Raw genomic sequence first — 13,318 nt, 5'->3', positions numbered from 1 at the left:
TTGTGCCCCCATTCGTCAGATATAAAAGTTGGATACAGCTTGCTGTATAGAATAGAAAATGTGAAATATACTTCTCCTGGAAGCTGTATTAATAAACCATGGTTGATACAACTTTCTTCACCGTGTAAATGGGCTTTAAATATGTTAACCCCTATTGGTACAGACAACAATGACACAAGGGTCACACTTGTCTATATGTTTTCATAATAATAATTTTTATTAGAATCATAGTTTCTTTGTCCAATATGACAATTTGACCTTAACATGTGTTTTAGGTAATGCTGCATATCAAGGTTTATGACCCTCGTTTAAGATCCTCAAAACCTTGATGCATGGTAGTAAAGGTGGGTTTATTCGAATCATCTGTCACCCTCTAGCAGTTTTGAATACTCAGTGCTATTGAAAAAGAGCAGGCTAATGCTGCTGTCCTGACAAAATTTCCCTCATTGGACCCTGCATGTCGTTGCCTGTCTTTGTAGCCCGGATCGTGCAGAAAAGTAGGACGTAAAACCCCATTTATTCAGTAAAATTGTGCTAATCACTGAATTATTTACATGCCTCAAACTACAAAAAATTAGTAAGACTATGATTGTAAGGCTGAAAACATTGGTTGGAAAAACGCTCATATTATAATGAAAACCTTGTCTGTCAGTTCGCATTTTTATCCAATTTTGATGAAACTTGATATGGATGTATATATTGATGAGATCTCAGTTAATTTAGAAATCGATGATAATTGGATGAAAGGTTTCAGAGTCATTGCTGTTGTGTGTACAATGATGGGACTTTGTTCATGATAGAATTTGATTATAATTTGGATGAACTGTTTGTGAGGTTTTGCCTTGACTTTAAAATATTTTAAAAATTATTTGAAAATTCATTATAGAATCACCAACGACTTAGTTCTGACAGCTGGTAGTGGGCCTATGTTATCTTGCCTGGCAAGCTATCTTTGTAAATGTGACAGTTATGATCGGTTTTGGACAATTTAATTGATAAGATCGTCGTGTTGTACTTCGTACTTGTATACATGTATTTGTTTTGCAGGTATTGGATACACTGAGAAATAGCTCATATGGGAGGTCATGTTATTATTGCTTGTAGAAATATGGGTAAAGCTGATGCGGTAAGATTATTGATTTAATTTAAACTTTCAAATTCATTTATAAATGAAAAACGTAAACACCCATACTTATACCGCTATTTGAAGCGAGTTTGATTTAGATGATTTAGTCTTTTGTTCAGACCAGTGGTGGAGCCAAAGGGGGGCGTGGGGGCAGAGGGTACAGCCGCCCCCCTCGCAGCCTTTTCCAAAAGCAAGTTTTTCGGGCAAAAATCTCATAAATAGGTTAGAGATTCGGACGTAAACCTAGCTCCGCCACTTGTTCAGACGACTAAAGTTAAGGCATTTTAACTATCAACCGTTTTTCGAGTCCGACAGGTTAAACTTAAGCTGCCTTAACTTGCTGTAGGATATTTTGACCTCCTATAGACCACTTTACGGATAGAGCGCGTCTGGTTGTTCGTGCATAAAATTGCGTTGCATTGTGGGATAGTAAGCGAGAGTAAACATGTAAACAGAAATGGAATAGAATAATGAGCGATAAGAAAGACGTAGCTGTGTTGAAGTGAGATGAATTGGGCGTTTTTCTTAAACACCAGTATAAATAAGGAAGATAGACATGTGCTAGCATCTATTGCCTAGAGCAGAAATATTCCGCTTAAAACTCCTCTTGAAGATGATCTCCTGAAAGTGATAGAAGAAAGAAAGAGTAAATTTATTTTGGAAGATGGTTTGATTAAGCTTCCCGATCCTGTAAAAATATTAGCTGGGTGGGAGAAAAACTACATAAATTTTCCGAATACATCAGTCTCAGATGTAGAAGATTATATAAAACTGTGTAAGTATTTATTACTATAGTAGGCCTACTGATATCAGACTCTGGAGACTGAGCCTAATTTCACAACCTTAAACAGATAGATTTTATTATTATTTGATTATTATGTTTGTATCATGATTCTATTCATTCTAGTCAAGTAGAATAGACTTCACAATTATTTATGTTTAAGTTAAAACAAAATATATGAACTGGCAATTAACAAAACGTGTGTTGCTCCAAAGAGCACTCATGTGAGTTACAAGATGCCTACAGTAACTGACAGTGTTTTGCTTACCGTACCTGATTAACATGATTGGGGACTGGGGTATTAAGCAATCAATCACTTCGGTAGATTGATTCACCTCGTATAAATAGGTCCTGCCTCTTGGCTTGTCTTGTGTGCAAACATAAATAAAGAACAAAGCAGGTGTGTCTAGTTTACACTCATGCAAGTTCATGATTTGTTTCCTCAATAAACTACTCTAAGATGTATTATACATGTATACACTAATCAACATGCATATGGCCTATGTAGAATAATACAAAGAGTTTACGGACAATTTACGAGGCTTAGCTGTCATAGTAACTTATTGCAATCATACCATACTATCTCACACTAGTCCTGATTCGTAATATCAAATCACCAAGTTGCTGTCTCCCTTACTTTTTGTACTCCTCGCAAATTGCCCGTAAACTCTGAGTAATATACTCATATAGGCCATATATTTCGATTACTGTATGTCTTTAATGGGCCTCCGTACAAAAAGTAAGGGAAACGGCAATTTGGTGATTTGATATTTCGAATAATGACAAGTGTGAGATAGTATGGTATGAATTTCAAAAAGTATGGTATGAATTTGCATGAAGGTGCTTTGTTTTAAAGACTGTGCACGTTATAGATTCCTCTACAGTTGGTAATCGCAAAAATTAGTTCAAGCTTCTGCAAAATTTTCCTCATTGCACACTGCATGACCTTCAAGGTCATAAAAACTTTCATCCTCCATAGAAGCTGTCATCTTCAAAATCACAGGGCTATGTCCCCAATATCTAGATGTATTGGATTGAACCAAGTCCGAGGAGACTGTACTGACCGTTACCAAGAATAAGGTAGCCTGACTTTGAAGGAACACAGAGACCGTCTTTCCAAAATCTATCTGTGGCCTTTGAAATAGCTTATGGAGATTTCGAATTATGGTGGTCGATGGCTTAAAAGATGTGGTACCAGTGACTGATTATTTTAAATCATGTACTGTGACCATTGAAATATAGATAAACAAAACAAATTATTTCGATTACTTTTTATTTTTTGATGTCAATTGGCTGGAATAAATGTTTTAAGACACTTTAAATGTAGCTATTTTCAATATAATGATATGATTTTACTAAATATATTATTTCAACATATTAATATATTATCATAGAACTAAATTAAAGGGATTGTAAACAGGTTTATTAAAATATTTATGTGTGACACAGATCAATATACTCCACACCGCATCAATTTTTAATCGTCTGACATTCCTGCAATTCCACTAAAACTTAGTGTTTGATGTGAAGGACCTTATATTTGTTAAAGCATATTTTGTTATTAGTGACGTCATCAAACACCTAGTTTTAGTGGTACTGCAGGAACCACCGATGTCAGATCGAAAATTGGGAAGATGCACATTGATTCTTTTAGTGTCCCTGATACACATACATTCTTTACATTCAAATTTAAGGCTCTAAGAATTCTTTATTACAGGTTTTACTATAGAGGGTCAAAGGGGCCACAGGCTCGTATATGAGATACAGGGGGAGATTTTACCATTTTAAGATGCTTTGGAGTCATTTTATAGATATAGAACTCTTTTCATCCCTTAAACCAAATTTTATGTGGTTTTATTCGAAAATAAAAAAAATACCACAGGCTAGAAAAAAAAAGGAAGTCTGGGATCACTGTATGATACTTACAATATTCATGCCATAATCTTGTGAATTTTTTTAGAATTTCCAACCACCTACGAGCACAAGAAAGAAAATTTGAATGGCTACAAGTCATTTAATGGCTAGATAACCTCTTTAGCTGCAAGGATATAAGAAATTACGTTGGGAAAAAGAGAACACTATTTAGTTGATATGTATGAATGGACAGAATGATATAGACTTGTGTTGATTAAATATAATATAATATGTACAATTATATAAAATATATTATAAACAATAACTTCTATATATACACATCTATATCTCATGAAATATTATATAAAATAAGCATGTTTATTTATAAAAGGAGTAAAAAAATGAAAGTATAAAAGTAATGCTAGATATGTATATATACAGAATAAAACATTTCATAGAAAATGCATAGCTATGATATGTATAATAATTTCACAAACAAATTTGAGCTCCATTTATTGAGCATCAAAATATAAGCACTAATATTTTTTTTTTCATACATATCAATAATATAAATAAGTAAAAATTCGTACAACTAAATTATAACCATCTAGTCTGTATAGCATAGCATAGCATAGCTCTCTTCTTTCTACAAGCTAATAGCTAAAATCACTATCAAAGTACTTGTTCCAAAAGTTCATTCAAAAATTTTTCAAGATATATATATGACATTCATCATACAAGATAAATATTTAATCCTACTTAAAATACTAGAAGATAATATACTGGATTAGTTAAATAATGGTAATAATGTAAAAATTGGAAATGTTAGAAAGGAATAAATGAAATATTACAACAATAATTAACAAAGTCCAAATAAGTAAGGAAATCATTTATTGCACATCATTAGACCTGGGACTCTCGATTATTCTTCCTGTATTTTTAAGGTTTAATGGAACGTGGCACATATTTTTTTTCATTCCCATAAACACAGACCTAGCATGAAATTTTGTATCTTTTCAATATAATTTTGTATCTATTTGTAATATTTCAAGATAACAAGAAAGGAATGAAATAACTATAAATTTTGTCGGACAATGTCCCTGTCTAGACGCTTATTTACGCCCTGGTCTGAAGTAACATTTCAATGTGTTCATAATGAAGGATAAGGGTATCAATGCCAAACATAATCAAACTTGACCAGTATCTTCTGTCACATTCAATTTCAAAATCGTGGAATGAATTGTTTTTAACATAAGCTAAACATAAACAAATGAGCGAGAGAAATAACTGGAATACAGTATCAGTATTAAGTTGCCATGGAAAATTTGAATAGTACATTGTATTGTTTTTATAGTCTTAATATAATACATAAACTCAAAAATTCATCAATCTTTCTTTCTGTCTTTTCTTTCACTCTTTATTATCTGGAACCGAGAGAGCCCAAACATTCAATACATACATTCATAGGCACCAAAGTCTTGTGTAGCTTTCATGTATCCTAGATTCTAGATCCTGATTCTGTGTGTCATCTAAAGCACCTTGATTCACAAAGAATCTTGTATTTCATTTATTGCTATGATGTCATATATACTCCATAGAGTATAGTCTTTGCACCACAAGCACATTTCTGATAATCAACCCTTGTCATTGATATTTTCCTCCAAGATTGTTATCAAAAATCACATTCCACTGATATGTTAAATAACTTAACGCAAACACCAAAATTGTCAAATCATATTAATCGTTCAGCTGGCGGCCGTTTTAAAACATTGCCAAGTTCAACTCTAGCACCTGCGGTTTCCTGTTGACTAGGACAATATTGACCTCTAGTTGCTCTTTTATTTCTAGCTGTTATTAAAAATATCACTACACCTTGAAGAGACAAATAAAACAAATCAATTATAAAACCAAGCAATTTTAAGGATAAATTTAGTACATGACACATATAATGTTGAAACTTTGAACTCTGCCAACCATTCTATCTTATACAATATTAGGCCTGTAGTGATCTGTAAAGTGACGTAATTTCTAGATTGTATTCCTATCAGGAGAAGAAAGTTACCTGAGCAACTACCATTCCTAAAGATAGGAGGGAGGGGGCCTTTAAAACATGTTACTTAAGGACTACTATAGTTTTCCTGTAGCATATAATATATTTCTACTGTTTTTAGGATTAACGTAATTTGTACCATTATAAACAAGACTACTTACCAATAATGACTATAATAATGATAATTGCTATAATAGGACCAATAATAACCCAAATATCAATAGAATCATCTACTGGATCTATTGATGGACCCTAAAAATATAACAAATTCAATACATCAATTGTAGAACGATATAGAAATACTACTGTTATAATAGTGCTATTGTAGAGTATATAGAAATATTAAAACAGAAGTTTAGACCTGAAAATAAATTTTATTTATCCAACTTCAGTAGGGACACAGGCTGAAATAGGTGAGTTGTGTGAAGATCTGAGTAACAACATGTACAAGTTCTGTTTTAATATTTATAACAATTATATAATGTAAACAATTTAAAACATACAATGACATTAATGTTGATAAGTTGGTCAGTAACTAAATTGACTATTAACAATTAGATTACTAAATATTCTCAAATTGGATTTGTACTAGATAAGCGCTTTGAAATATCAGCATGAGTTGGAGCCAGTTTAACATAAATATCATACTTACTGCTTTTTCACATAAAACACCTTCATATCCAGTTACACAGTCACATAGACCTTCATATCTATCAGTATCACCTACATATGTTTTATTACATTCTCCACCATTTTCACACTTTAAATTCATACAAGGATTATTATATTCACAATTCTTTCCTAGATATTGCTGAGTACATTTACAGATATAACTACCAACAGTATTTTCACAAGACTGATTATTTTGACATATTTGAATATCATTATCACATTCATTAACATCTACTTCACAAGTTTTACCAGAATACGCTACAATATAAAACAAGTTTATTATTACAATAATCAGTATAAAAATAAAATATTCAAAAATCTAAGTAATGTGTGATGTATGCATTTAATCAAACTTAGTATGTCTCTCTTTACATGTGGTAGTCTTCCTTCACAATAAAAGGGGAAACAAAGTGAATTGATGTTTTAAATTCAGCTCCAGCTTTGCTAATGAAGACCAGCAATGTCTTGTAGTAATTAAGGACCAACTTGCAACGAAAGCAACATTTGTCTTCAATTTCCAACCCGTCACACTGGTAGTAGGCCTACACTGGGTCTCATTGTATATGTCTCTTAAGCAACTTATCATTTAACCTACATCAAACAAACTACCTGCATCCCTTACAATGTGAAAACTTTGTTAAAAGACAGTCACTGGCTAAAGAGTCAACACCAAAAAGACTTCTGAATGCACTGTTCATGGAAGGTGTAAGACTAGACTAAAACCATTTATCTTTAAAAAAATACTTACCATCAGGACAATGGCATTTAAAATCATTCACCAGATCAGTACAAGTACCATTATTCTGACATTTATTCTGACAATCATCAATATTAATAGTACAGTTGGTACCGGTATAACCTAGTGCACAGTCACATATATAAGATCCTACTGTATTATTACATGTTCCTCCATTCTTACACGGTATAGAATCACATTCATTAACATCTTCTGTACAATTCTCTCCTTGCCACCCTATATATAATATAATACATCATCAATTATCAAAAATCTAACTCAGTAGTCCATATAAGCATGTATATTTTTCATTGAATCAGCGAGGCAGCTTCTCTTACTTGTATTGTCACTTACATCTAAATTGACAGTGTGATTTTTTTGACTAACATATTGCCTTCTGGTGTAACTTAAATGTTAACATGTGAAAACAAGAATATTCTAAGCTCATTTTCAGCCATCTGTATCACTTTTCAGCATGAACATCTGACACAAGGCATCACTAACATAAAATGAATAAAAGTTAACTGTCTAGGCTTCCTGGCTCATTGTAATTGTTAATTAATTATTATGTAAATGACTATGAATGTTGATTCTATTATTTTCAGCTATTTCAGTTTACTACCATGGATAGTATTTCAGAGACATCCATAGATAACATATCTAATTATCTTAACCTTTAACTTGCACCTTGTTTTATCATAAATCTTTACTTTGTGACATAGGCCAGTGCTTTTATGAGACTATGTTCTCATCACCATCTAACACTGTAGTATCAATTTCTAACAGAACCTAAAGGAAGACATAATAAATTACCTTGTTTACAATGACAAGTATAAGTGAAATCTGCTTCATTCTGACTACAATAGTTTGTATTACTAGCAGAACAATAATTGTTGGTACATGGTCCAGGCGTTTCACAAAATTTACCTGAAACATACATAATCAAAAACTTTACTTATCATTTCAATTGTTGTTTACTCTATATCAAACAGTAAGAACATATATCGGCAATATTTGCCTTCAAATGGAAATACAGCTATGTTTTGCATTGTTTTTAAAAGTAGTACAATTACCTATTGTCATGGACCTCACCTAAAGACATGCCTAATAACATTCTCAAACTCGTTTGATCAATACAAAATTAATTAGCAATTTCACAGAATTTTGTGCACTCACCATAATAAAATTGCATACAATTACATTTCCATTTGTTGTTGTTGGTAATTGTACATGTACTATTGTTAATACATTGATTATCATCACAGGATGGTTCATTACAATCTGTACCATCATAACCTATTGTACAATTACACTCATAACTTCCTTCTGTATTTGTACAACTAGCACCATTCTGACAGGGCGGTACAGGTAAATTACATTCATCTACTTCATCAGCACAGTTTGAGCCTGAAAAATTGAGATAATAATGATTAATTTTAATTATTATGGGGTTGAAAAACATCAAATAAGATTGCTCCAACCAATTGGTATAGAAAGGGAAACAATAAATTAAATCTAATTTGGTGCCCACATTAACTAAAGATTTCATGGATTATAAACACATTGATTATTTTTGTGTATAGAAGAAAAAAGATAATAAATCTTACCATTATATCCAGTACCAATACAATTACAAATATAAGAACCTGGAGTATCTGTACATGTACCATGTTGACATGGCAACGTTTCATTACATTCATCAATATTGACTTCACAATTTCTACCTTTCCAACCTAAATAAATAGAACAATCTATCATTACAAGAAATAGCTTGATTTACTGTCACAGACTGAAAAATAATGTTCATAGTATATCTCTTTACTTTAACAACTAGTTTAACTTATCTAAGCTAATCAGCACATTGACCTGTGCTGTTTACCAGTTATATTCTGATATCACTTTAACACCAATGATTATTCTTGGTTTGTCATTTTTAAATCATAATAAAGTTGTACAAAATTATTTGCATTATAGATGTCAAAAACTTTATCTGTAGCAAATATAGATATTGGTCCTTTATCAACTAAAATTGTGTGATTTTCAAGTTTCTGGTAATTGTGCAGAATAGTAACCTCTGCCAGCTAAGCTGTTTTTGATTATCATAAATATTTAATGTACTCAAAAGCTGTACTTAACTAAGAGAAGTAGTTCATGTATTTTCAAAAATAAAGACAGTACATAACTTACCTTCAGTACAATTACAATAGTAATCATTGACTAAATCTTCACATATACCATTATTGTTACATACACCAGACAAACAGTCATTTTTATTATTTTCACACTTGAGACCATCAAATCCTACAATAGACATAAGTGAAGTATGCAATTAAAGGGATGCTGAAGCCATTTTTGAATTTGCCCACTTCTGTGTGTTAAAGTAAGTTTCAACCATGTGCTAATTTATTAGATCAATCAACCCAACTTTTTCCTTGAAGTGTAGGACAGACCGTAGCTTGTGTAAGAATGATATTTACTTGATTATTGGTAGTCATAGGTTCTATTCTTGGTCATTGTAAGATCTGAAGGTATTTTTTGGACACATACAGGGGATTGATTTTTGGACCTTCAGGAAAGCGAGCACGCATCTTACTCACTGAGCCACTACACAAACAAGAGAAACCTACCATCAGGACAAGAACAAGTAATGAAGTCAGGTTTTGTTAGATCAACTGAACAGTTTCCACCATTTTGACAAGGAATATCTACACAATTATCAACTACAACTTCACATGTTGAACCTTGATATCCATCCATACATGAACAATTAAAACTTTGACCACCCTAAAAACAAAAAACAAACAAAAAATTTTAAATAAAAAAACAGAAGGCATGTAAAAAATGTTTATCTTTTAATTTAACAAGCTACAAATATGAGTGGTACTGTATTGGATTTTCAGCTGTGTCAATTCCACTCAATGAATTTATCTCCTTGTGAAAAATATTGGTTTTCTATTTTCATGCATTACTAAAACGTAATTATGTAAATAAATTGGACAGTTTTTGCTACTTACCCCAGTTGGTGTTTGAGGGGTACACTGTCCACTGTTTTTACATGGTCCATCTGAACAGTTACTGTTCTTCTACAATAAAATATGGATTTTACATTATTACTAGAAATCTCTTTATTAGACTTATTATAGTGGGTTTTTTTTATTTCAAGTTAAATTCTTTGTGTTTCATATGATAGATTTATTTGTACCATTCTTATTTTCAGTCAGATGTCTGAGGTTCTTGTAATTCTCCTAGACTAAGCAACTTAAAGGATCAATATAACAAAGGGCCTCTGATATCATTAGCAGCATTTTGAAAAAAATCATGTCTTAAAATTTTAGTGGAAATGCAAGGACCACAGAGGTCCGACTAAAAATCAGAATGGTGCAAATCTATGTGATCAGTGTCCCTGATACACATAATAAGTTTACAAAATCTATTTACAATTCCTTTAGATCATAGTTTACTTATTAGATTATATGAAAGTAATAAATCATTAAAACTAAAAACAAGATCAACTAGTACTTACCAAAATATTACAGGTTTTACCAGTCCAACCTTCCGAACAATTACATCCAAAATCATTTTCTACTTCATAGCATGATCCATTATTATCACATGTATCATTAGTACAGAAGTTTACTTCAGTTTGACATCTAACAGGTAATGGTAATAATAAATAATAAGATAGTGTTATTATCACAATAATAGTAGGATGTAGATATGCTTTAGTCTCCATTATGACTATTGTTGCACATCACAAGCACAAAATAAATCCAATCCTTTTGTTAAATGGTTGTGTGTATCCTTGAATGTCTTAAAGTTTTATTTTTCCAGTGGAAATGACTTAAGATTTAAAACCAGTATGTTTGAAAAAAATGGTAACGGTAAACTATGCCACCAAACTAGGGCTATATCACAGTCTTTTTATAAAGTTAATCCCTTTACTGTCTTCACTTTGATGGTACAAGATTTAAAGTTAATCCTAGATTTTAATCCTAGTTGTTAATCTGTGTTTATTTATAATCCTCAGGTTATCCACAATAAGTTCATATTTACGTGTGTTCCCATATTGAAGGTTGAACTATTGTACAGATGAAATCTATAAGTAATTTGAAGAGTGGCTGTTTTGATTGATTGACTATACAAGTAATTAAATCTGACTGTGTTAAATATAAATTTAATTACTAATCAGACTTAACTAACAACTTTGACTAATTAAAATCCTGTAGAACTGTCAAACTGGTAACTAAGGTCAACTTCTTCTCTATGGCAACAATTCAAACTGATAATTCTTATAACCAAAAAACAAACTAATTTGGAAATAGCACAAGGCAATTTTCGACATCTAAATATTAACAACTCTGAACTACGCCATATTTTAACAATTAGACTACAACAGACCTGCCCATACCAGGTTTATCAGTGAAATATTCCAAGAATTTCAATTTATCTCAAAATTAACCTTAAAACAGAAAACCGATTATCTTTACTAAGAATTTCACTGTTAAATACAATCTAGATACAAGCACACAGAAATATAACCCAAATACACTTGTCATAACAATTACATCATATACACTGATTCAATTAATTAAATATAGTAAGGCTATGACACAGGTGTCAAACCCCACAAAGTGACAAAAAAAATCAAATTCAAATACTGCAGAGAAACTGTTTCATCCTGATAAATAGGAAAATTGCAACAAATATGTCAACTACCACAGCTTTTTATTATGCATTTGTCACCTCTTTAAATTATAGATAAGACAAAAATAGAAATGCCTTTAGATGAGTTCATACGAAAGAAGGACAGATATAATAACCAACAACTTTTTGGAATTTTGGATATATATTATTAGAATTTCAGTAGCATATAGATTATTTTTACAAAAATCCTATCATGTCATTTGACATATGCCAACCCTGAACACTCAAAAATATAAAAGAAACCAAAATATTATAACGTCTTTTCTTGACCATCAAATGAGTCAAGATTGATTCCCATATAATACAATATTGGTACTAATATATGAATCATATAGGCATTTGAGCTTTACATAAATCACATCCTTCTACCCTTGCAATTTATTCAGTGTAAATAAAATATTATATGAAATCTTGTTCTATTTCATATCATGATGTCAATTGTTTGACATAATTTATTATCTACATAAAATATATCAAGAACAATAGAATTTATTCTTAACATATTCAACAAGAATACAAATAATATCAAATAAAATATAATTTGGAAATATGCCACTAATAGTTAATACGCAATCTATCCAACTATCTTTTCCATATAATTTCTTGATAACTTTAAGTCGTTAAGTATGTCCTTGTGCTTAAAGTATAAAATGAGCAGCTTTGGACCCTTGGTAACCTATAGCCCCCATCCCAATTCTAAACTGATTACTGAATACTTCTCAGCCAATTTTTTTAATTGAGAGTTGTTGGGCCTCTGACCTATTTGTATTCTGATGTTTGCACATGAGAACGTATTCTGTAAGGATGATAGAACTAAAAACAGTCTGAACCTGTCTTAAATCTATCATCTGATCAACTTGGTCTGTTACTTGCAAAAAGTACATGTATTGAAATTCAGATTGGAGGAAAAAGCTCAGAGGACATGATATCATCATCATAATACTGTTTAACTGTATAAATATAAAATCTGTTTTATGCAAAAAAATCTTAAACAAACAAGACAAGAAGTAAAAAATCAAAAGTTAAAATTAAAGTAAATAAAAAGTTTATATGAAAGTTTATGTAAATTTGGGTGTATATATTATGATATATAATTAGCCTCTCTCAATGTTTTGTTCATCAACCTACAAACTCATGAAAAAATGACTATTTGAAAAGGAAACATTTATAAACATTTATACATTGTATTTGAAACAATGTGAAGTTTGTATAAATTCTACTTTATGCACATATCGATCAAAAACTGGCAAGAATGTGAACTATTCCCAATTCTGATATTCTGGTTAAGTATTTGGGGATAAAAGCCAGAATGAATTATCAAAATTTTTCTTAGGGTGTAGATATACAACTTGTACTTGTATATAGAAGTATTTACTATTTGGACAACCTGTATAT

At 31.3% G+C, this 13,318-nt stretch overlaps 1 protein-coding gene across 1 annotated transcript; it reads right to left on the bottom strand.

Moving 5' to 3' along the window:
- Positions 1-5,493: 5,493 nt before the first annotated feature.
- On the bottom strand, positions 5,494-11,291 carry LOTGIDRAFT_236385 (hypothetical protein; the record flags this gene model as incomplete). The annotated part of the gene is made up of 11 exons (XM_009067204.1): positions 10,743-11,291; positions 10,234-10,302; positions 9,847-10,003; positions 9,407-9,520; positions 8,827-8,952; positions 8,396-8,626; positions 8,033-8,146; positions 7,232-7,456; positions 6,464-6,741; positions 5,973-6,063; positions 5,494-5,633 (listed from the first exon to the last, which is right to left on the bottom strand). The coding sequence occupies exons 1-11, from the start codon at positions 10,950-10,952 to the stop codon at positions 5,494-5,496; spliced, it is 1,755 nt and encodes a 584-aa protein (XP_009065452.1). The 5' UTR covers positions 10,953-11,291.
- Between the last annotated feature and the right edge of the window lie 2,027 nt (positions 11,292-13,318).

This window comes from Lottia gigantea (genome assembly GCF_000327385.1).
Source record: "Lottia gigantea unplaced genomic scaffold LOTGIsca_80, whole genome shotgun sequence".
Classification (NCBI taxonomy): domain Eukaryota; kingdom Metazoa; phylum Mollusca; class Gastropoda; family Lottiidae; genus Lottia; species Lottia gigantea.
This window is presented reverse-complemented; position numbering and strand designations above follow the sequence as displayed.